The sequence below is a fragment of the Jaculus jaculus genome, chromosome 6 (assembly GCF_020740685.1).
Source record: "Jaculus jaculus isolate mJacJac1 chromosome 6, mJacJac1.mat.Y.cur, whole genome shotgun sequence".
Lineage (NCBI taxonomy): Eukaryota > Metazoa > Chordata > Mammalia > Rodentia > Dipodidae > Jaculus > Jaculus jaculus.
In genome coordinates, this window is record NC_059107.1 from 85,358,822 (window position 1) to 85,384,562 (window position 25,741).

The window sequence follows — 25,741 nt, forward strand, 5'->3', positions numbered from 1 at the left end:
CCCAGAAACCTTAACTTTTTTGTCTTCCGCCTCCGACAGGGACGTATTTAAAGGGGCAGGCTCCCACTTAAAGAGCTGCTCGGCGGCTGACGAGGAGTTTCCCGGGAGGGGAGGAGGAGGAGGAGGCGCCAAGCTGTGTCAGGGTGAGGGGCGGGGACTTCCCGGCTGGCCCCGCCCCCCCGGCTTCCGGGTGCTCCGGGCGGTGGTCTCTGGGCGGCGGGGCGGCGCTCCCAGCGCAGGTAAGGGTTCTGCCGCCGGGCTGTCGCTGGTCGCCCGAACGTGGAAGTGAGGACAGAGGGAGGAAGTCGGTTGCGGGGCCGAGCGCACTTGGGGTGGGCGGTGAGGTGGGGCGGCGAGCGGGGGAAGCCGGAGGAGCTCGAGGGGGAGAGGCCGGCGCGCGGGGAAGCGAGACGGGAGCGTGGAAAGACCGCGCACGCACAAGCACAGTTGTTAAAACTTTATAACAGAAGCAAACTCAGAAAGTGCCTTTAGCGATTTCTGGTGGTAAAGATGCCCAAGGGGTCCTTCAAAACTTCGAGATATTAAAGTCTTCCTGTTCCCTTTCTAGGAACCATCAGCCTGCCAGCGAGGTTAGCTTTGTTTTATTCTCGTTTCAAGCTGAGCGTTCTTTGGATCTTTGCTTTCTACCTGTCCAGATCTCCTGCTTTTCCAAGCCAAATGCTCTCTTCAGCACCATCTCACTACATGACAGGAAGCTGGTTCAAGCAGCCCGCGGTGTGGTGCCATCCTCACGCTCCACATCTGCTGGAATCCATAGGCTATACTGCAATAATATCCAGGGCTTGCACTTGGGTGCCTTCTCTGTTCACCTGTGGTCCAAGCCGTCAGCACCTCCCACCGGGATTATGGCTCCACGCCCCCATTTGATCCCTTCTTGCTTCTCTGTCCCTACTCCAGCATCCTCTGGTCTCTCAAGCTCCATTTAAGATGTGGATATGTGCATGTCCACACTCCTCTCAGAACCTCCACAGTCTCATCTCACTCAGGATAAAATCGACTCCAAAAACCCTCTGAGCCCTGGACTGATTGCCTACTTCTTGCTCAGTCTCAATGGCACCGTTTCCATCTAGTCTTGTTTTCTACTCCTTCTGCCCAGAAACTCTCCCAGCAGTTATGCCTGTGGTTAACTTTCTCATGCTTTCAGGTCTTTCATCAAGGTCACATTGAGGCCCAGGAGTACTACTGACTAAAAGTTGCAACCATGTATTATGTATTCTGGACCCCCCCCCCCCAGAAAAAAAATCAGGCTAAGACAGGAAGATTTTTAGTGTGGCTTATAGTTCCAGAGATACAGCCCATTGTAGTGGGAATGAAGATATGATGGCCAGAGTTTGAAGCATGTGGTCCCAGTCAGTCTCCAGTGAGGAAGCAAAAAGTGATAAATGCTAGTGCTTAGCTAGTCCAGGATCCCAGCTGGTTGAATGGTGCCACCACAGTTAAGGTGACTATTCTTAGTTCAGCCTAGTCTACACCATCCCTCACAGGCATGCCCAGTGGCTTATTTCCTAGGTAACTCTAGAACTTGTGAAATTGACAGTATAAACCATCACAAATCCCTTCTGTGTTCCTTTCACTTCCTTTAATACACTCTAGCATAGTAAAGAGTTCAGTGGTTTGCTTATGACCAGTCTTATGCTGCAATAGAAGCTCTGTGAGTTCTTATCAGTTTCTCCCTCTTTAATTTTTTAATGCATTATTTCCTGCCACCTAGATTCATATTAAGCACAAAGTAGATAATGGGTGAATGGAGGTTATATGTTTCAATATATACAAGGTGTTTTGTTTTAAATATTTTTATTTATTTGCAAGCAGAGAGAGAGAGAGAAGACAGAGCCTCCAGCCTCTACAAACGAACTCCAGATGCATGCACCACTGTGCATCTGGCTTTATGTGGGTACTGGGAAATTGAACCTGGGTCCTTAGGCTTTATAGGCAAGCACCTTAACCCCTTAGTCATCTCTCCAGCTCAACCCCAAGGCTTTCATTGATAAAGAGTATTGTGAACTCCAATTTTGGACACCATGCTTTGAGACTAGTTGTGAGTGGGATGACATTTTTATTATGTTATCACTTAACCTTGTGTACTTGAATAAGTTGTCCTATTTTAAAACATGAATGTTTTTTCTTTGCTATAAAAAGTTAATGGTATGAGAAAACAGTAAAGAAGATGCTACTTAATTGCAAGTGACTTTGTTCTACCTATATTAATCCTTTGTGTACCAAGTAAATCTTCAAAGTTTGGGAGGGATAATGCTTTTTGTATTTTATGTAGTCTATTTTCATTATTGAAAAGGAAAATGAAAACAAACTGCCATAAAACTGTCAAAAGATGGCCCATGTTAATGTTCTAGTTTGTGATCTTGCCATGATGTTGAGAGTGAACATGAATATGTCTAAGGTAAAATTTTAAATTCTGCAATTTGGAACTTGTGGGCAAATATGTGGGGAAGAGTTGTTAAAACACCTTCTATTTCATGGTTTCCTGACACCATCACCTGTGCTAGGAATTTGGGTGTGGAGGTACTATAGGATTTATCCCTCAATCCCAAAGTAGAAGATAGGCTGTTTGTATTCTCAGTTTCCTGCATTGTCTTTACAGTGTTTAAGATTACTTTGTAGTTCTACCTCCATTAATTTTTTGTCAAGCACACTATACTTTTTAGAGTAGAGAGAAATCTGGGTAAATAGGGAAAAATAATGTGAAGGGGGCAATTGTAAAGTATATTGGTAAATAGAATATCTTAATTTTACAAAAATCATTCAACACAATTGTTTTGAACTGAGTTTGGTTGGATCTCTGCCATTCTGTCTGGCTGAGAAGAGAGAAATGTAAACAATAACACCTGCTATAGGTGTTTGGAGCAAAAGAGTTGCCTGTCTCGAAAAGTTAGTAGTGTCTTTTTCAGAATTGGGCTCTGAGGACTAGCAGGTACTTAACCACGTGGTCCTTAAGGTGCTCAGGCAGTACTTTTTTTGTTTGTTTGTTTGTTTTTCGAGGTAGGGTCTCACTCTGGCCCAGGCTGACCTGGAATGCACTATATAGTCTCAGTGTGGCCTCGAACTCACAGTGATCCTCTTACCTCTGCCTCCCATGTGCTGGGTTTAAAGGCGTGCACCACCATGCCCGCCTCACAGGCAGTATTTTTATGTAGTTCTAGATAACCTCATGTCCTGCTTCTGTCGGATAATGGTATAATGCAAGAACACTCCCTCTCCATTCATATTACCAGATTTAGACCTCTGCTTCTCTTTTACTATATTCAGAGGAAGAGATTTCTTCTGTTCAAGGTGACCTTTTCACCTACTGTATTCAAGATCCTATTCATATTATTAGTTAGCTTAAGCTTTAAGCTCTTACACTAAGATTTCCCAAAGGTATGTCCTTAACATTTTCTGGGGCTCCTAGTGTCAAAATCATGTATGAGGGGAAGAGTCAGTGGCTGTAAAGATTTTATCAGTGTTGGTTGATCCAATTAAGATTCCATATTGCAGCTTAATTTTAGGAAAGTATTCCTTGTCAAGCTTGTGCATCTGAGAAAAATATCTATTTGTTAGTAAAAGGCTATTAAAATAGTCCTTTTCCAAAATGTCTATGTAAAACTGAATCTATATCATATTTATCAACATTGTGGTGGATTGGTAATGTAAACATTTAAGAGATTTATAAAACTTTAAAACTGCCTCAATTTTCTATTTCTTTTTTTTTATTTTTTATTTATTTATTTGAGAGTGACAGACACAGAGAGAAAGACAGATAGAGGGAGAGAGAGAGAATGGGCGCGCCAGGGCTTCCAGCCTCTGCAAACGAACTCCAGACGCGTGCGCCCCCTTGTGCATCTGGCTAACGTGGGACCTGGGGAACCGAGCCTCGAACCGGGTCCTTAGGCTTCACAGGCAAGCGCTTAACCGCTAAGCCATCTCTCCAGCCCTCAATTTTCTATTTCTTTGAAAAAATTTGCTATTTTTAAAAATATGTATGCTAATGTATACTTACTATTATGTTTAGATGAATTAATATACATTTTAAAATTTCTCCATTTCTAATATGGTAAACAATGTTGGGTGTAATTTACTTAAACAAAAGCTCTTTAGGGTTAGCAATAACTTTAATGTGCAAAGTGTACTGAGAAAAGTTTGAGAACTATTATCTTCCCTTTTCTCTTTTCTCTCTCTGTCTTCCCCTTCTTTAACTCTTTCCTTTCCCTTACCCTGTTTTTCCTCTTCTTAGCCAGATACATTGGAAATTTCCTATTTCCATGTCACCCACTGCCTTCTAGGAAGTTTCCAGATCTTACACACACATCAGTGTTTATTTGACCTCTCTTTAGTCTTTTAAAGTTCTTTCTCTTCCTTCCTGTTCTGTGTATTCCTAATCATCAATCCCATTTTAACTAGTTTGCTCAGCCATATGTATGAACACTCTTTTCATATATGAGAACATGACACAGCATTCTTTGCTGAGTTGTCTCTGCTAAGCTCCAGATCATGTATGTAGCTTCCTAAGGTAGCTCCTCTAGCTGGTGAGGCAGGCACTTCCCAGAACTCAGGTATAGTCTTCTTGTTCCCTGGGATCCCTTTCCTCTAATCTCTGATCTCAGGAATCTGTTTTGTTTTGGTCTCCAAAACCTTTATGTCTTTTTCTTCATTTCATGTCCTGACTGGCTGGAGGCCTTGGTGTGCCCTTTCTCTCTCTCTCTCTCTCTCTCTCTCTCTCTGTCTCTGTCTCTGTCTCTGTCTCTGTCTCTGTCTCTGTCTCTTTCTCTGTCTGTATGATTCTCCCAGATAAATTAAAAAAAAAATTAAAAAGTAAAGGAGTAGCATCTCCTTAAGCTCAGATTCTGGCTTAAGGAGAATTGTGGTCATGTAGAGCTCAGACTCCGATCCATTTGACGGTCATGCAAGAGCATGCACATGGAAAGTGGGTGGGTGGAGCCTGTCTTAATGCCATATAAGTTATTTTACCAAAGATTTGTACATAAAGTTTAATAGTAAATAAATACTGATTGAGAAAAATATTTGATATTGAAAAGTAAATCGCTTTTATTCATAGACATGATTCCTGAACATGTACACAGGAATTTTTCAGATAAACATTTTGCTCCTTTGTATAAATTTCACTTAAATTATTAGTGTCCCCCATAAACTTAGATGTTCTGAATGCTAGGTTCCCAGCTGATGGAGATTTGGGAACTAACGCTTCCTGGAGACAGTGTATTGTTGGGGGCAGGCTTATGGGTATTATAGCCAGTGACCCTATGCCAGTGTTTGGCACACTCTCCTGTTGCTATACCTTATGTTCTCCAGGAGTGATGTCCACCCTCCTCATGCCATCGTTTTCCCCTGCCATTATGGAGCTTCCCCTGGAGTCTGTAAGCCAAAATAAACCTTTTTTTCCCACAAGCTGCTCTTGGTTGGGTGATTTCTGCCAGCAATGCAAACCTGACTGCAACAGTGTCAGAACGAAGTCCTCCAATGTTTGTATTTATAGATGGGAAAAGAAAACAGAAATGGAGGAGCATTAGGTGGATCTTAATCTAGATTTCTCCTCAGGATATCAACTTAGTAACTTTAGAGTGTTCTCATGTAATCAGTCAACATTGCATGCATTATAGCAAAGCATGATATGTCAGCCCCCCCCCCATGTTACCTGTGAAGGTTTTAATGAGCACTGTTTATATTGCAGGTAGAAGATGAACAAACCCATAACACCATCAACATATGTGCGCAGCCTCAGTGTTGGTATCATTAGGAAGCTGTCAGACTTCATTGATCCTCAAGAAGGGTGGAGGAAACTAGCTGTAGCTATTAAAAAACCATCTGGTAATGAGAGGTACAATCAGTTTCACATAAGGTAATAACATGAAATTCTTTTTAAAGTTTTCATTACAAGAACAATAAAAGTGTAAACAGAAGCCCGGCGTGGTGGCACATGCCTTTAATCCCAGCACCTGGGAGACAGAGGTAGGAGGATTGCCGTGACTGAAACTCCATAGTGAATTCCAGGTCAGCCTGGGCTAGAGTGAGACCCTGCCTTGTAAAACCAAAAAAAAAAAAGTGTAAACAGTGTCCAGTGTTGAAGTTTACAAAGGGGTTGTTTCTATGGTGGAGGAGGTAGTGGTAAAGAATCATTGTGTGTGTGTGCATGTGCACAGTTTTTGCTTCATTCTCCAGCATGTCAGAGCTAACACTGTGATCTTGCAAATGAGTTTTTGCATTACAGTCGAGAATCCTACATTTGTTCTAGTTCTATTTGTTGAGTGAAGAACAGTTTGCTCTGCTTTACACTTTACATTTCCAAACCAAATGAACAGAAGTTCATACAGTTCTTCAGTGAGAGCGGCTGGGGAATTGGCTCAGTGGATAAAGCACTTGTCATGCAAGTGTAAGGACCAGAGTTCCGATCCCCAGAACCCACATAGTTGCCAGGTACATGGCTTGGGAGGCAGAGACAGGATACCCAGGGCAACTAGCTAGACTAGCTGAATGACCAGCTCTGGGCCCAAGTGAGACTCTGCCTCAGTGAAGTAAAGAGGAGAACACTTAAGGAAGACACCCAGGGTCAATATCTGGCTTCCACATGCATAAGCACATGTAGGCACATACATGTGTGCACACATGCACACTCATCTACACATTCATGTGCAGACAATGAATCTAGGGCTGGGGAGATTTAGTGGTTAAGGCGCTTGCCTGCAAAGCCTAAGGACCCATGTTCAACTCTCCAGATCCCATTGTTAGCCAGATGCAAAGGTGAGGCAAGCACAAGGTCTCAGATGTCCACTAGGTGGCGCAAGCGTCTGTCGTTAGATGGCAGTGGCTGAGGCCATGACATTTTTTCTCTCTAAAAATAAAATCTAGTAAAATTCTAGAGCTTTAACTTCAAAGTGTTCAGGTAAAGGTGAGTGCTCCCTTAATGGTGGATTCTGACAGATCTTCAAATTGACATCTTTAGATAGTTGCTTATAGGCATGCATCTCTACAAATAGAATTCTTATCTTTGCTTGATTTTTGTCAAAATCTGTCTTAAGGGTTGGGGATTTAGCTCAGTGGAGGAACATTTACCTAGCAAGTACAAGGTCCTGGATTTAACCTTCAGCAACAAAACAAAACAGTACCAAAATCACAAAACCTGTCAACTAGCAAAAGGAAAATAAATTCATTTCTAACTAATCAAGTAAAGAGCCTAAAACCTGGATCCCCTATTGTCCTTTCCAGGAAACATTTTCTTGCATAAAGATCAGGCATCTTTAATTTCATGGGTAAATCCAAGTTTGAAAGTTTAGGAACCAGTTTTTAAAGACAGTTTGATATTTAATCAAAATCTTACAGAAGAGACAGGGGCAGTAACTCACTTGGTAAAATGCAATCATGAGGAGCTGAGTTCAGTTCTCAGAACCTACACCTAAAAAGTTAGGTTTATAATTTCAGCACTGGGGAAACAGACAGGAGGATCACAGGGGCTTGCTGCCCAGCCAGTCTAGCCTAACTAGTTCAGTTCCAGGCCAGTGAGAGACCCTGTCAAGAAAAGTGGGTGACTTCTAAGGAGTGACACATGAGGGTGTCCTCTGACCTCCACATGCATGTAGACATACATGTGCACAGACCAGAACAACATGAAAGGTCCTTGCAGTAGTAGTACCAGAAAGAAACATTCTCTGTACAGAATGACACCAACAAGTACTAATCACAATAATAGTAGAATTAGAAAGATACCAAATTATAACTGAGAATGCAGGTAATTGGTTTAAAAAGAGCTAAACTATTAAAATTGCATAGGTATTACAGTTGACAAGTCACATAAGATATTAGAGTGTAAAAGCATAAAAGTTGTATCCACAAATTATGTATGCATTAAGAAAGAGAAAGGTATGTTGCTTTATTTTTTTGAGAAATGGTCTTTTGTTGCTCAGGCTGGTCTTGAACTCACTATATTGCTGAGGCTAGCTTTAACCTTCTGATCCTCTTTCTCTACCTCCCTGTGGTGGTTTGAATAGAATAGATGGCCCCCATTATATTCAGTTCTTTATTGTTTGTAGTTTGCATCTGCTGGCTACCTGGCTGGAGGCAATGTCACTGGGTGAAATGAAGGCATGGTGGTGGGTTTCTGATTTTCATCTAAAGATATGTAAAGTGTACCTAGCTGGAGTTCCTGAAGTGTGCTGCAGCTTTTGACTTTTAGGCTTGTGCTTCTCTCTCTGTCTGCTTGGGCCTGTGAAGGCAGGCCAGCTTCTTCTGCCATTATGGAACTTCCCCTGAATCTGTAAGCTTCAATAAATCCCTTCCTCCATAACTGTGCCTGATCTGAAAGTTCATCTCAGTGAACCTGAATCTGTCTGATACACTACCACATTCAAGGATGACAGCCATGCATCACCATGCCCAGCTTGACAAAAGTATGGAAAAAAATCTAAGCACTTCATAACCAAATGACAAGTCATGGCACAAAATGCCGTTTGATACCTCTGGTTGTTATATAGTGAGAAGGACACATTGCATCCTGGGTTGTGTTCTTACAAGAAATTTTAGCCATGATTAACTAATCAGGAGAAAGAGATAGGTATAACTAGACAATGAGACAGGGTAGATACATATGTAGCACACACACGCACAAACAGATTGAAAGAGCAGGCACAAGAGCACAAATGTGAAAAATGTCACCAGCTGGTTAGTTGTTAAGTGTAAGTAAAGTGTAAATTGCTGTTCATTGTGTTCTTGTAACTTTTTTGTAAGTTTGAAATTTTTCCAAATTATGCTTTGGAAGAAAAATAGAAGAAGCTTAAAGAAATGAATAAAAACAGGATCTCTTCCCATCAGTGTAATTAAATATAGTTAATATCAAAGAACTAATTCTATAACCTTATGTCTAGTCTGTTTAATGAAGCATAGTACATTATTAAAAATTACATAAGCAGTAGAATTAATAAGTCACATAAGATATATAGCTAAGTGGGTTGTAAGTACACATTTTGATTAAGAGAGATGTGAATTTGAATCTCAACTGTAGATACATCTTGAATTGGCTTGAGTCTGGGCTGGATACTCTACTTCTCAAAGCCTAGCTTTCTCATCAGTAAATGAGAATGATGTTTATTCTGAACAATTTCATATGTCTACATCCTGTAGCCCGTTGAGTAAAACACTCAGAAAGTCCTTGGTAAATGTAACTTTTTGTTAACATAACTTTTCCTGTCTTGCTTTAATCCCCACTAGTTTTCCTGTTATGTCTTTTCTTCATTATTATAGCTTTATCAAGGTGGGACAGAAGATGACTTGCTACTTTCAGTTTTGTTTTGTTTTTCAAAGTAGGGTCTCACTATAGTTCAGGCTGACCTGGTGCTCACTCGGTAGTCACAGGCTAGCCTTGAACTCACCTGCTACTTTTACATTAAGCAAGTGTGTACTGATTTTGTTTCTTTGTCACTTACTTTAAGGAGATTCGAAGCATTACTTCAAACTGGAAAAAGTCCCACATCTGAATTACTATTTGACTGGGGCACAACAAATTGCACAGTCGGTGATCTTGTGGATCTTTTGGTTCAAAATGAGTTTTTTGCTCCTGCAAGTCTTTTGCTGCCAGGTAAACTGGGTGCGATGAGGGGGTCAGCAGTTAGGGTGGGAAGATGAGTGGCAGAGATGGAAGCCTCCTGTTGACTTGCGTGTTCTCTCACAGCCGACAGACCTGACATCTGAGTCCTTTACATTCCTTCAGCTCTCCTCAGCCTTTTACCAAGCACTCCACACACACTTTGTATAGCTGGGTCTTATGGTACACTTATTTTTAGCTAGTAGAGAAACCTCCACACTTATTTCCATAGAGTTGCACCAGTTTACACTCCCACCAACAGTGAATAAGGGCCCTGTGCCCACACACCCTTGCCAGCATTTTTTGTCATGTTTTCTCAATGACTGTGGTTCTGGCTGGACTGAGATGGAATCTCACAGTAGTTTTAATTTACATTCCTTGAGCGCTAGAGATGTTGGACACTTTTTAAAATAATTATTGCCAATTTGTGCTTCTTTGAGAACTGTCTGTTCATTTCATTGCCCACTTATGGATTGGCATTTTAAAAAATTAATATATGTATTTATTTGAGAGAAAGAGGGAGAGAGAGAGGAAAAGAGAGGCAGTGGGTGTGCTGTGCCCTATTGGCACTGCAGACAAACTCCAGATGCATGCGCCACTTTGTACATCTGGCTTTACATGGGTCCTGGGAAATTGAACTCAGGCTGGCAGGCTATGCAAGCAAGCACCTTTAAGTTGAGTCATCTCCCCAGTCCAATTTTGGTTTTCTTGATATTTAATCTTATCTTTATAAAAATAGGGCATTTTAAGTAGAATATTTTCCCTAATTTCTTTTTCAGCAACTTTGTTGTTGGGATAAATGAATACTACTGATTTTTGTGTGTTGATTTTTTTTTAATCCTGCAACTTTGCTGAAAATGTTTATCAAATTTAAGATTTTTCTGGTATAGTCTGTAGGATCACTTAAATAAAGAATCATGTCATCTGTAAATATGTAGTTTCATTTATTCCTTTCAGAGCTTTATCCCTTTTATTATCTGGGCATGATGGCTCACACCTTTAATCCCAGCACTCAGGAGGCTGAGGTAGAAAATCACCATGAGTTCTAGGCCAGGCCTCAGCTACAAAGTTAGTTCTAGTGCAGCCTAGTTTAGAGTGAGACCCTGCCTTGGGGAAAAAAGGAGTGGAGAATGTGGGCACACTTGTGTTCCAGATTGTTTTCAGTTTTTCCTCATTTAGAATAATACTAGCTATAGGTTTGTCATATGTGTCCTATATTAATTTAAGGTGTGTTTCATTGATTCCTAATTTCTCCAGAACTTTCAACATAAGGACATATTGAACTTTTTCAAATGCCTCCTCTTCATCTATAAGAGATGAACATGTGATTTCTATCCTTCAGTTTACTTAAATGGTGAATTATATTTAACAGTTTGTATATGTTGAACCAACCTTGCACTCTGGGATTAAACCTAACAAGTCATGCTGTATAATCTTCTTAATGTGTTCTTGAATTCTGTTTGCTAGTATTTTGTTGAGAATTTTTGCCCCTGCTCATCAGGAAAATTAGTCTATGATTTTCTGTATTTGTTGTGTTATCATCTAGTTTCGTAACGGGATAAAACTGACTTCGCAGAATAAGTTTGGTGGTATTCCTTCCCTTTCTATTTTGTGGAACAGTTTTATAAGTGTTTGTATTATATCTTTCTTGAAATTTTGGTAGAATTTAGCAGTGTAACCGTGTGGTCCTGAGCTTTGGCTTTTCTTTGTGGAGAGACTTTTTTTTCTTTTTTTGGTTTTTCAAGGTAGGCTCACTCTGGCCCAGGCTGACTTGGAATTCACTATGTAGTCTCAGGGTGGCCTTGAACTCACAGTGATCCTCCTACCTCTGCCTGACAAGTGCTGGGATTAAAGGCGTGTGCCACCACTCCCAACTTTGTGCAGAGACTTCCTGAATTTTAATTTAATTTAATTTAGTTACTTCCTGAATTTTATTACTCATTATAGGTCTGTTTAACTTTTTTTTATATCTCCTGGATTTTTTAAAAGAAATCTTATTTATTTATTTGCAACCAGAGAGGAAAAGAAGCAGAGAGGAAAGGAGAAAGAAAGAGAAAAATAAAAAGAGGGCTGGTGCATGGCGGTGCACGCCTTTAATCCCAGCATTCAGGAGGCAGATGTAGGAGGATTACCATGAATTCAAGGCCACCCTAAAACTATATAGTGAATTCCAGGTCAGCCTGGACTACAGTGAAACGCTACCTCAAAAAAAAAAAAAAAAGAGAGAGAGAGAAAGAGGTGAGGAGGTGAGCCAGGGCCCTCTTACCACTGCAAATGAACTCCAGATGCACGTGCCACTTTGTGAATATGTCTTTATGTGAATACTGGGACTTGAACTCAGGCCATCAGGCTTTACAGACAAGTGTCTTTTAACAGCTGAGCCATCTCTCCAGTCTTGTCTCCCAGATTTCCTAGAAATATTGTTCATGTTCACTGATTCTCTTGTTATGTTTCTGTGTGAGTTATTGTCTTAACCTGGTCTTCTGTCTTTGAACTTCATCTTCTGAAGTGTTTTACCTGTTGGTAATGCTCTGTGTTATGTTTTTTATTTGTCATTGATTCTTTCATTTCTAGAATTCCTGTTTGTTTTGTTTTTCAGTAGCTTTATTTCCTTGCTGAATTTACCCTCTATATTTTGGACTTCTTCCAATTTGTTTATAGTTTTATTCACTTAGGGGTCTGTCTTGTCTAGATCTTGAGTGGATTTTCTTAGTTCACTCATGTGCTTACTTGAATCTTTCACCAGTCATATTGACTAGCCATTCCCATGCTAGATGCTGGGTTCCACCTACCTTTCACTGGCTGATAAACTGGCATCCCCTGAGTAGGCAGGGCCAGGTGCTCTAGCTCAGTTTTTGCTTGCCTTCCACTACTCCACTAGTTGATCCTGTTTTTGTTGTTTTTTTGTTTCTTGGAAACAATTGTCTCAGGTAACCCAGGCTGACCTAAAATAAAATAGTCAAGGTCAACCTTCAACTAACTCCTGATCCTCCTGCCTCCACCTCCCTAGTTTGGGGATAACAGACGTGCACCATCATATCAGGCTAGATCTGAATTCTTAAACGAGTACTTAAGTGCCTTTGGGCTCTGGACTTCTTTTAGTAAATCCTGTCTTGTACTTTCTACCAATTTTTATCACAACTAACTTCTTACTGGGTAGCCTCCTCTGTGTGCTGTAGGAACATAGGACTATCTGGAAACTGCAGTGGTAGTAAATAAGCTTAGTACCTAGTGTTTTCACAAACATTTTCCAACATAAAGCAGCTTCCATCATATGTTCTTTGGAAGATGCCGTTCCCAAAACTGCTGATGCTCCCGTCCCTATAGAAGCTGTGACCATTCTTCAGGAGCAGCAGCCTCGCTGTGGAAAAGACAGGGCATGGGCGATGCCTGTGCAGCTCCTGGAACAGAGCTCACTGCTGCCTGACTCCTCCAGTCCAGAGAATGCAAGTATAGAAGGCAGTGATACACGTAAGTCATACCATACAGTCCTTTCCACTAGTGATAGCTGCCTGAATGGGAGTCTCTCCTTTGGTCTGTGCAGTGAGCAGAGGTACACCAGCCTTGCTGCCTTATGGAATCTCAACCCTTCCCCCCCCCCAAAAAAAACCTCTGAAATGCTGTTTTCATTGCAGTAGTTAGTGTGGTGTCTGACTAAAAGCAACAGTACATGCAGACATAAGTGAATCATTTTTAAAAATTAAAAATGTGACTAGAAAGCCAGGCATTGTGGAAAATACCTATAATCCCAGCACTTGGGAGGAGGATTTGGGGCCAGCCTCAGCTGTATAGTGAGTTTCAGGTTAGCCTGAACTATGTGAGACCTTATCTAAATGTTTTTAATTTTAATATGTGGCTAGAGTTTTGAGGTATGAGACTGGTCTTTTCTAAATATGAATAGTATTTAAGTGAAGGTGTAGAGGGTTTGATATTGGATCACCAAGCAAAATTTTTGTGATAAAGGTTACATGTCTGTGCATGAAATCTGTAAAGTGAGAAAGAAAATTTCAGAATTACTAAAACCAAACTCCTTTTTGTTTAAGCAAGTTTTCCTTATTTTGTTGACATTACAGGTTTTCATAGTTTCTCATTTTTTGAGTTGAGGAGTATCACAAATAACTTCGATGAGCGACCTGTTTCTGTGGGCGGCAGCAGGATGGGAGAGGGCGGATTTGGAGTTGTGTATAAAGGCCGTGTGAATGACACCACTGTGGCCGTGAAGAAGCTTGCAGCCGTGAGTGACATCTGCAGGAAGACTCGCTTCTTCCTGTTGATAGAATGAGCTTGCATTTGCTTTTAGGAACTTCACTACATCAGCATGCTTTTTTTTAAGTAAACAGCATTCTAAGCTAGTATCTCTTAACATTTTTAAATCTTTGAGGGCAGCCAGGCATGGTGGTACATGCCTTTTATCCCAGCACTCGGGAGGCAGAAGTAGGAGGATTGCTGTGAGAGTTTGAGACCACCCTGAGTCTTCATAGTGAGTTCCATGTCAGCCTGAGACCCTACCTCGAAAAACCAAAAAAAAAGGGAAAAAATATTTTTGAGGGCTGGAGAGGTAGCTCAGTATTTAAGGCACTTGGCCTGCAAAGCCTAACAAACCAGGTTCACTTCCCCAGTACCCATGTAAAGCCAGATGCACATAGTGGCACAAGTATCTGTAATGTGTTTGCAGTGGCAGGATGCCCTGGCACACCCATTCTTTTTGTCTCCCTTTCTTTTCTCTCTCTCTCTCTCTCTCTCTCTCTCTCTGTTTGCAAATAAATAAAGAAATATTTTAAAAAGAAGAAATTTATTAAAAATCAATTGAGACCTATGATCCTTATTTCTAGAAACATACAGTTATACACATATACATATAATTTTGACAGATGCACAAGATGAAGTTCAAAAGTCCTACAGTAGATAATGCCCCATGTACTACAATCTAGCTAGATTAGAAAGATAGCATACTAAAAAAATGATTATAGTGCCAGGCGTGGTGGCATACATCTTTAATCCCAGTACTTGGGAGGCAGAGGTAGGAGGATCACCATGAGTTCAAGGCTACCCTAAGATTACAAAGTAAATTCCAGGTCAGCCTGGACTAGAGTGAAACCCTACCTCAAAAATCCAAAATAAATAAATAACTATATATGTTTTTGCAGGATTTTTCCCATTCAAAAATAAGATTTAGAAAATATACATTAAGGAAAAAGATAAATTTCTTGCCTGTGTTCTTTGTTCTTGTTTCTATGAAGGCTTTCACCTTTTACTTACTGACTTTATTATATTCTAAATTTATTGTTGCATCTTACAAATATCAATATCCATCACATGTGTAAACTCATATATGACTCTTTGTTTTATATGTTGAAAACACTTTCCCAGGTTTTGATTTTCTTTTTGTGGCCAAATTAGCTCTTATTTTGTTTCTACAATAACTTAATGTATAGCATTGTTTTCCATCCACCAAACCATTGATCTTGAGCAAATCAAAGTATATTTCTATGTGCCAATAATTCTATAAGATAAAAAGAGAGTGATACCTTATTATTATTTATTTATTTTACACTACTGAGTATTGAACCTAGGCCCTTGCATACATTAGGCAAGCACTCTAGCACTGAGTTACAACCCTAGCACTCTTTTTAATTCTTCTAAAGTTTCCCAGGCCAGCTCGGAACTTACTCTGTAAGCTATGTAGGCCTTGTACTTGTGATTTTCCTGCCTTAGACTTCCAATAGCTGATATTAGAGGCCTGTGCTACCAGGCTTGGCTTATAGTGTTATTTTTAAAGAAAGCAGATTATCAAGGGGCTCTCTTGAACCTAGGGTTATTGTACTGTATTATGGTGTATCCTTTTTTTTTTTTTTTTTCAGATGGTTGACATTAGCACTGACGAGCTGAAGGAACAGTTTGATCAAGAAATTAAAGTAATGGCAAAGTAAGTGTTGACTCAGCATGGTAGGAGGAACATGACATAGGGCAAGGAACTTGGTTTCTTAACTAAGTGTGCATAAACTTGGGCTCCTCACTTACATGACTACATATACCCATATGCCTGCAGATCACTTGAACTCACAGTGATCCTCCTACTTTTGCCTCTCTAGTGCTGAGATTAAAGGTGTACACAACCAGGCCCGGCCAGTAGTCAGTATTTTAAATCACAACCAAGCTCCGTAGACTTTCAAATGTCTTCCAATCTCAATATTTTCTACTCTGATAATTCCTGACAAAGAAATTGTAATGATACCTTTTCAAAACTATTTATAAACCATAAATTGTGGTACAGGCTATAATCTCAGCACTTTATAGGCTGAGGTAGGACTATGAGTTCAAGGTAAGCTGGAGCTATATATATAGCAAGGTGAAGAATAGTCTGAATTACCTTGTCTCAAAAATAAATCAGTTAATAAAGTGCTTGCCTCATAAACATGAGGATCTGGATCTATTTCCAGAGTATAAGTAAAAATATTGGGTATGGTGACATGTACCTGTAGTTCATATAGTGGGCAAGCAAGTTCCCCAAGGAGCCACTTTTGCCTAATTGGTGAGCTCCAGACCAATGAGAGCTACTGTCTCACAAAAGGTAGGTAATATCTCTGAGGATAGCATCTGAGGTTGTCCTCAAGCCTTCACATGCATGTGCACACAAGGACCTGCCACCCACTCACCCACATATACAATCACACATGCATAAAAGAATACAATCTATAGAATAATAGACCCTTAGATAAGTTAAAACTCATAAGAGCACTAGGAAAGTATATATACAGATTTTGAGAATGCACTGGCCTTGAATTCTGAGCAGTGGTTGGGCATCATAAGGAAGGGTAGGAGAAACAGATCAAGAAATGTAATAAGTGACCCAGCACTCGGGAGGCAGAGGTAGGAGGATCGCTGAGAGTTTGAGGCCATCCTGAGACTACATAGTGAATTCCAGGTCAGCCTGAGCCAGAGTGAGACCCTACCTCGAAAAACCAAAAAAAAAAAAAGAAAGAAATGTAATAAGTGATATTTGGGTATGTACAATATGCCACAAACTTTACTATATACTTTAATACCTTGACTTACTTAATTCAGTTTTATTTGTTTGTTTTTGTTTTTATTATTACTATCTTTTATGGCAGAGTCTCACTCTAGCCTAGGCCGATCTGGAACTCACTCTGTAGTCCCAGGCTGGCTTTGAACTCAACAGCAATCCTCCTACCTCTGCATCTGAAATGCTGTGATTAAAGGTGTATACCACTGTGCCCATTTGACCTATTTAATTCTTGGAATTACTACTGAACATCCTTTGAAAAAATAAAACAAAAGGGGCTGGAGAGATGGCTTAGTAGTTAAGGTGCTTGCCTGCAAAGCCAAAGGACTCAGGTTCAACTCCCCAGGACCCACGTTAGCCAGATGCAGAAGGGGGCACACATGTCTGGAGTTCGTTTGCAGTGGATGGAGGCCCTGGCATGCCCATTTTCTCCCTCTCTCTCTCTCTCTCTCTCTCTCTCTCTCTCTCTCTCTCTCCCCCCCCTCTCTCTCCCCCCCCCCTCTCTCTCTCCCCCTGTCTCTACCTGCCTATTTCTGTATCTCTCTCCCAAATTAATTAATAAAAATAAAATATTTTAAAAATAAATAAATAAAACAAGATCTGGGCCTTCTGGCACACACCTTTAATCCCAGCACTCAGGAGGCAGAAGTAGGAGGATCGCCATGAATTTGAGGCCACCTTCAGACTACATAGTGAATTCCAGGTCAGCCTGAGCTAGAGTGAGACCCTACCTCAAAAAAACAAGGAACAAATAAATAAACAAACCCAACCTAAGATTTAGAAATGTTAATAACTTGCCCAAGGTCATATATATAGTAGTTAGGATGGGTTCAACTCCAGATACCTGATTCCAGACTCTTAGTGAGTTACCAGATGACATCCATGAAGCCACTGCAGCCTATCACATTCTAGTTACTTAACCTCATTATATAATTAATAGGCAGATTGATTTGTGGACAGTAAAAATAATGCACATGGAAATGGAGATAAACTTTTTCACTCAGCATTAGTTCTCCTTACCTGTACCTTCATTCCTCAGTTCTAAAAGTTACTTTTTAAACGTAGATAAGCAGAAAATATTTTAAAATATTTTTTATTTTCATTTATTTATTTGAGAGAGAGAGAGAGAATGGGCATTCCAGGGTCTCCAGACACTGCAAATGAACTCCAGATGCATGTGCCACCTTGTACATCTGGCTTACCTGGGTCCTAGGGAATGGAACCTTGAACCAGGGTCCTTAGGCTTCACAGGCAAGCGTTTAACCACTAAGTCATCTCTCTCCAGCTCCAGAAAATATTTTTTTTAAATCACAAAAATGATCTATTGGGCTGGACATGTGTAGCTCAGGTGGTAGCGTGCTGTCAAATATGTAAATAAAATAAAATTTAATGGCTGGAAGGATGGCTTAGCGGTTAAGCGCTTGCCTGTGAAGCCTAAGAACCTGGTTCAAGGCTTAATTCCCCACGACCCACATTAGCCAGATCCACAAGGGAACACATGCATCTGGAGTTCATTTGCAGTGGCTGGAGGCCCTGGTATGCCCATTCTCTCTCTCTCTCTGTCTCTCTCAGATAAATAAAAATAAAAACCAAAAAAAAAAAATTGAAAAAAAATTTTAATTTAAAAAAAGTCAGTTTCTGGGCCTTACTAGGAGAATGACCTTGACCATGTTTCTTAATTTTGTCAGCTTTCTTATATGTAAAAGAGGGTAAAATAGTTCCCTACTGTGAAGAGTAAGTAAAACAAAGCAGATGTGTTACCATAATACTTCATATATAATAGAAAAATCAGTAAATGTAAACTACTGCTATTTTAAATATGCAAGTTTGATGGAAACTGGAGCATGTACTGCTTTAACCTAGACTTCTTTAATTCTTTCTGTGGTGAGGTAATTTGAATGGATGTCCCCCAATAGATTCAGGAGTTTATTAAAATTTGTAACTTAGATCTCCAACCCTGGCTAGAGGAGATATAAATGTGGGTAAATCCTGTGGTCCAGCTCTAAGGTGTATTTGGGAGTGGATCTCAATTCCAGCCTAAGATATTGAGCTCTTCCTGGGATTCGTGGAGTGTGCTTGTTTATGGTGCTGGTGGTGGTATTTCTAAGTGGATCTGTGAAAGGGGGTCAGCTTCTTCCACCATTATGGAAACTTCCCCTGGATCTGTAAACTTCAAATAAATTTCACTCCTCCTATAAAACCTCAGCTTAGAGGTTGATCCCAGCAACATGAAGCTGACTACTACATGAGGATAGAAGTCTGATTTGATATAAAGAAATTCTAAATTATAGATGGCTTTGAATGAGCAAAATGAGTAGCCCTCATGAAATAACTGTCATATTCCATGTGTATTTCCATGCTTCTGTGTGTTTCCTCAGTCCTCAGGGTCTATAAAATATAATACTTTTATATACAATTTTCTGCTTTAGGCTGGCAAGAGGTGGCAAAACTGGATTTTGAACTGAGGCTTTTGGCTCAGGCCTGCTTTCTCTCACTGTACTACATTTTAGCAGTTTGGCTGTGTTGCAACTCTTAAAAACTCAAATTACACTGTAGACAATCATACATAGCTAAAGATCAGAAATGTATAAATCAGGGCTGGAGAGATGGCTTAGCAGTTAAGGTGCTTGCCTGCGAAGCCTAAGGACCCATATTTGATTCTTCAGATCCCACTTAGCCAGACACTGGGGGTGAGGCAAGTGCATGGTTGCATATGCCCACTAGGTAGCTCAAGCGTCTGGAGTTCAATTTCAATGCCTGAGGCCCTGGTATGCGAATTCTCTCACTCTCTCTTAAATTAAATAAATATAAATGTGTTTGTGTGTATATACATACATACATACATACATACATACATACATACATACATACATATATATATATATATATATATATATATATATATATATATATATATATGATGACTAAAGATCTTTTGTAAATCAGTGCCTTGGGTGTATAAGGAAGTTTTTCAGTGAGTTAACAGATTATTCAAAGTCTTTTCAAAGTTTCAGCAGACATCTTGAAATATTTGTGTTATCACTGAAAAATGTATTGAAAGAAGGTGTCAGCCTTGTCCTTATCCAGACGGTCTGAGGTTCTGGGGCTGTGGATGACTGAGCTTTGACTATGACGTAGGCAGCTTGCTCTTCATGTGGGTCAGAACTACTAAAACAAGAACTGTTTATATAGAAGAGTCAGATTATATCAAACATGTGAGCATAGTATGGACATGTTTTATATTTCATATGACATGGAAGCAGCTGTTTCTGAATCTATCTGTTAAAACTCTAAATTTAATAATTTCTAAAGGACAGCTGAATACATAAATATTATAACAATTTTGCATCAAAATTACTTGTCACAGGTGTCAACATGAAAACTTAGTGGAGCTCCTTGGCTTCTCAAGTGATGGTGATGACCTCTGCTTAGTGTATGTTTACATGCCCAATGGCTCACTGCTAGACAGACTGTCCTGCTTGGTAAGATATATTTTCATCACATTGTCTCACTTTCTGTTTCCTTAAAACATTTGAAGTCACATTAAAGAAGATTTTTTCCTATTCTTTGAAAATTATAGCCTATATGTTAACAGCTAGGATCACCAATCTAAGGTGTAAAATTACCTGTTCGTGCTAGGTGATGAAGATGGTCTCATATTTTAATCTTCAAATATGAAATGCTAAGCCTACTTAATCTTATTTAAGATTTATTTTTTATAACTTAAAACATTACAGTCCTAAATTCTTAGTGATAATCCCATTTTTTGTTGACTACAAAATACTCACGTTATACATATTCTATAGGCTTTTTTTTTTTTAATCTAACTCTTTTGAAAATTGGTTTGTTTCTTCATAAGGATGGTACTCCACCACTTTCTTGGCACATGAGATGCAAGATTGCTCAAGGTGCCGCTAATGGCATCATGTTCTTACATGAAAACCATCATATTCATCGAGACATTAAAAGGTAAATGCCACAGTGAAGAAGCTTTTGGCTGTGTTCATTCGCTGTCCCATGTGTGTGTGTTAAGCTCCAGCAGCTGAACTTTGCCAATTCCCCGTTGGAAGCTCTTTTCATTAAGTCCATCTGTAATCTCCATTATTCTGCACCTAGTGACCTGTTGCTGATATTCTTTTAGCTGACTTTTTTTTTTCCTTGTAATATGTAACACTGTTATATTCCCTTGGGGAAATTAGGTTCTTCCATAGTTTTGGGATCACTATTTTCTTGACTCATTTTCATCTCCATGAGTACTATCAGTTCTTTTCCATCTAAATATTTACCTGCTATACGTGATATATATGACATATAGTTATATTTGCATATAATTTTGTTATATATAACTATATGTCATATAGTTAGCAAATATGGAATATATGTTTGACATCAATCAAATAATTATAATAGCAGAATTTTAGTGTTTTATATAGTATTTGGAATTAGTATTTTAAAAAAGATTTTGAAAAAAGTTATATTTAAACAAAGACCTGAAGCATGAAATAAGGAAGCACTGTTCTAAGATTCTTGGTTTTTCCTGTATTTAACACTCATCTTAAATACTATAGTATGTAGAAGTTCTCAATAAGGTTTTGTTAATAGAGAATATAAATGTTTAAATGAAAGTATATAATAAATGAAGATATGTTAGCCATAATCTTTCTTCTTTATAAAATTTTGGGGAGTGTATAAGAAAGAATAAAGAAGTGTATAGTGATACTTCAAACTGGTTGGAAAGTTGTTTCTAAATGAATTGAGAAATGTTAGGAAAGGAATTAAGAAGGTTGTTCCTGGCATATTTCAGATGAAGACACAGGAAGACAAATAGCATATGTCCTCATTTGTGGAACTGATCTCATAAAGAAGGTTGGACTGAATGCAGGAGTGTTCACTAGAGACTGAGAGGAAGGAGGAAGGGAACACAGAAGGGACTCCGAGGTGCAATTGCAGTCGAGGAATCATTTCGGAATCTTCTTTAGCTCAGTAGGGTATCTATAAGCTAATATTGTAAATTTCAGAATGATGAGAAAAGCACAAAATTTCTATCACATAAAATGGTTAATGTTAAACTAAAAATATTTTAAAAAAGAAAACAAGCTGTGTGTGATGGCTCATGCCTATAATTTTACCATCAGAAGGTTGTAGCAGGAGAATTGCCATGAACTTGAGACTAGCTTGTATTACATAGTAAGTTCCAGGCCACACAGAGCTATAGTGAGACCATGAAGCAAAAAATAAATAAAATAAATAAATAAAATAAAACTAGTTGTATGCCAATTTAAAAGATTAGTTTAGAAAAGAACTTGTCTAAACACACACGGGAACACACATGCTTATCCATCTGTAAATACAATTGGCCCTGATATTTATTGTTTCCACATCTCCAGTTTCAATTCAAAATTGAAAATATTTTTTAAAATTGCATCTGGGGCTGGAGAGATGTCTCAGCGGTTAAGGGTACTTGCTTGCAAAACCTGAAGGCCTGGGTTTGATTTCCCTAGAAACCAATTAAAGCCAGGTGTACAAAGTGACACATGTATCTGGAGTTTGTTTGCAGTGGCAGGAGACCCTGACAAGCCCATACTCACTTGCTCGCTATCTCTCATAAATAAATAAACATTTTTAAACAATTACATCTGTGGCCGGGCCTGGTGGCACACACCTTTAATCTCACCACTTGAGAGACTGAGGTAGGTGAAGTACTGTGAGTTCGAGGCCAGCCTGATACTACATAATAAATTCCAGGTCAGCTGGAGCTTGGGTGAGAATTTACCTCAAAAAAAATTTTTTTTAAATGTATCTGTACTGAAAACAGTAGTTAATATTTGTGCTGGGCATGGTGGTGCACATCTTTAATTCCAACATTTGGGAGGCTGAGGTAGAAGGATAGCTGATTTTGAGACCAGCCTGGATCACAGAATGAGTTCCTGATCAGTGTAGGCTAGAGTGAGACCCCTTTCTCAAAAGACAAAAACAATTTGTGTACCTACACAGGCATATACACATGTGCGCATGCATACACACACACACATATGGTTAATGTTTGAAAACATTGAAATGCTCCTTACCCTGATGTGACCACGCATCATGTGTATTATCTAATTACCATAACGTACCCTATAAAGGTATACAAATATTATGTTTCATTTTCACAATATAGTTCTTTTAAAAGAATGGTGCTTTTGGCCTGAGGATGTTGCTAAGGAGTAAAGTGACTGCCCACATGAGCAAGTTTTGCATTCAGTCACGAGTATTGTGACATTTTTTTAAAGGTGCTTTGGAAGACTTTGTAGGAATTTACAACAAATTATCTGTGGAGTAATGAAAATATCTCTTCCTTGCATGAATAGTTGCATTTCATTTTCATTCTCCTTACATATCTTACTTCAAAAAAAATGAAAGGAAAAAGTAGTTTTTCTTTTACTGTGACCAAATTTTAGACTTATCCATACAAATTTCAGGTTTCTATGATAAATCTATAAAAATAAAAATAGTATAAATACATATATATGTACACACACACGTAGAAAAGCATTTTTTTCTCCAAATTTAAATTTTTTCCAGTGCAAATATCCTATTGGACAAAGACTTTACAGCTAAAATATCTGACTTTGGACTTGCACGGGCTTCTGGGAAGTTTGCGCAGACAGTTATGACTAGTAGAATTGTGGGCACAACAGCTTATATGGCACCCGAAGCTTTACGAGGAGAAGTAACGCCCAAATCTGATGTCTACAGCTTTGGTGTGGTGAGTTACATATAATGATCATTCTTTTATTATTGTGAAATCAAATTAGGATATTACAGTGTACAAGTCTTTTATTTAGTTCTCTTACATGAACACATAAATTATTCACATCAATCTCTAGGTATAAAAAAAGTTTATGAAAATTCCCCAACCAATAATTAAACAGATTTTTTTTAATGGAATTGATTTTTTAAATTACTGAAAGAAATAATTTTCTTGCCACTTATCCTCATGGATTAAAATGAAATTTATGTCAGAGGTTGGGGAGATAGCTCGGTGAATAAAGCACTTGGCATGCAACTCTGAATGCATGAGTTTAGATCCCCAAATCCCAGATAAAAGCTGAAAGCTGTGGTAGGCATCTGTAATCCAGTATGCGTCCCAAAGCTTGTAGGTCAGCTAGCCTGATGAATGGATTGCTGCACACTAAGAGAACCTACCTCAAGCAAGGTGGATATCAAGGACTGACATGAAAGTTGTCCTCTTTCTGCCATATGCATGCCATGGTAAAACACACATGCACACAGTTGCACACATGTATGTACACCAGATTTTAAAAGAAAATGTTAGCTGGACGTGGTGGTGCACGTCTTTAATCCCAGCACTTGGGAGGCAGAGGTAGGAGGATTGCTGTGAGTTCGAGGCCACCCTGAGACTCCATAGTGAATTCCAGGTTAGCCTGGGCTGGAGTGAGACCCTATCTCAAAAAACCAAATAAATAAATAAATAAATAAAAGAAAATGCTAGAATGTAAAATGAATCATTTAATATAATACATACTTTTGTCTTCCCATTCCATCATTTTACTATCTAATGTTTTTCTCCTCCTTATTTCTGAAAGAGTAATGGCTAGTGTAGGAGTGGTGAGAGAAATTGGGTGCTTTATTTTAGTTTTCTAAAAATCTCTCATGTGGAAATCGAACTTCTTTACATTGTGAAGCTAAGGCAAAGGGTTGTAGAATATGCCTAATGTTCACAGAATAGTGTTCTCCAAGCCAGAGAATCAGAACCCCCTATAAAAGGAAAAAGACTGGGATTCCCAGAACATGCTGAGTGAGACAGATTGTTTAGCAAGTTGCCAAGGGAAAAGGACTGTTTAAGGGCATGTTGGGATCCAAGGTGTCCATGAAGGAGAGCTAGTGAGCAACACCCTTCCTTCTGCTTTGTCACCTACATTCATCTGATTTGTACAGAAATTATTGACAAGATTTCATAATCAAGATCCATATTCCAGGCTGCAGGTATGGTTTGAGTGCTAATTGTCAGTGTTATGTTAATAGACTTTTTGTCTTCCTAGGTATTGTTAGAAATAATAACTGGACTTCCAGCTGTGGATGAATACCGTGAACCTCAGTTACTAGTAATGATTCATGTTTTTAGTCCTTTACTCTTGCATTTATAGTCAACATTTATGTGAGTAAATTTGGTGTCTAGAAATGGAGTTTTCCAATGTTAGTCTCTCTACTGGCAGAGTACAATGGCATAGCAGAGGAACATGGCGTGATTCTTGTCCTGGGCCTGCTACGAAGTATTGGTGAAGCCTGGAAAGTTACTTACTGTCCTTTGTTCCAGTGTCTGTGTTGGTAAAGTGACACTACAAAACTAAGTAACTTCTTAGGTCATCTCAGGTCTGCTTTTATTTTTTTTAATTTCAAGTTGAAACCTGAGATCATTTTCAGCTCAGAAAGAAAAAAAAAAAGCCTTCCATTCAAATTTGTATAAGAGAAGAATTGCTAGCAGTAATTGTCAACTCTATCATCTATCATGTATTTATTTATAAAATTAAAACATAACCTTTTTTTGTGACACAAGTCTGAGCTATACAGCCACCCAGACTGATCTTGAACTTTTTCACTATTTTTGCCTCAGCCTCTCAAGTACTGGGTTTGAAGGTGTGCACCACCACAATCCCAGTCTTCTAATTTTGGGGGGAGGGCATTGAGGTAGGGTCTCACTCTAGCCCAGGCTGGCCTGGAGTTCACTACATAGTCTCAGGCTGGCCTTGAACTCACAGCAATTCTCCTACCTCTGCCTCCTGAGTGCTGGGATTAAAGGCGTACACCACCACACCTGGCTCCAGTCTTCTAATTTTTATGTTGGACATTTTGTTAATGACTTAAAAGTAGAATGGCTGAATAGCAAGTTATCCCAGGCTCTTTAAAGTTGTATGGACATACCTCCTACTATCATAATAAAGTTTTTTCCTAAAGTTAGTTAAATAACAATGCTGATTTTATTCTAACTTATGTCGTAACAGAACAAACCACTGGGGATAATACAGGTAATATATGTAATGCTAGATCATGTCCCCAGAACTTGGATTAGAAAGTCAGATGGTATAACTTATTTGTTCAAGGTTTTAGTG

The 25,741-nt window shown here is 39.2% G+C and overlaps 1 protein-coding gene across 6 annotated transcripts in view; it reads left to right on the plus strand.

Annotated features, from left to right (window-relative positions):
- Positions 1 to 169: 169 nt before the first annotated feature.
- The window catches only part of Irak4 (interleukin 1 receptor associated kinase 4), a 28,544-nt gene continuing 2,972 nt past the window's right edge, over positions 170 to 25,741 (plus strand). The window contains exons 1-11 of one of the 6 annotated variants that reach the window (XM_045153414.1): positions 212 to 239; positions 569 to 590; positions 5,705 to 5,872; positions 9,453 to 9,598; positions 12,866 to 13,075; positions 13,678 to 13,838; positions 15,466 to 15,530; positions 19,996 to 20,110; positions 20,488 to 20,597; positions 23,193 to 23,376; positions 24,674 to 24,736. In XM_045153414.1, coding sequence (XP_045009349.1) covers positions 5,712 to 5,872; positions 9,453 to 9,598; positions 12,866 to 13,075; positions 13,678 to 13,838; positions 15,466 to 15,530; positions 19,996 to 20,110; positions 20,488 to 20,597; positions 23,193 to 23,376; positions 24,674 to 24,736 — 1,215 coding nt within the window. In that variant the 5' untranslated portion in view covers positions 212 to 239; positions 569 to 590; positions 5,705 to 5,711. Of the gene's footprint in view, positions 240 to 568; positions 591 to 5,704; positions 5,873 to 9,452; positions 9,599 to 12,865; positions 13,076 to 13,677; positions 13,839 to 15,465; positions 15,531 to 19,995; positions 20,111 to 20,487; positions 20,598 to 23,192; positions 23,377 to 24,673; positions 24,737 to 25,741 lie in introns of those variants that run through there. The other 5 variants (XM_045153417.1, XM_004668533.2, XM_045153415.1 and 2 more) reach the window with 5 other exon arrangements.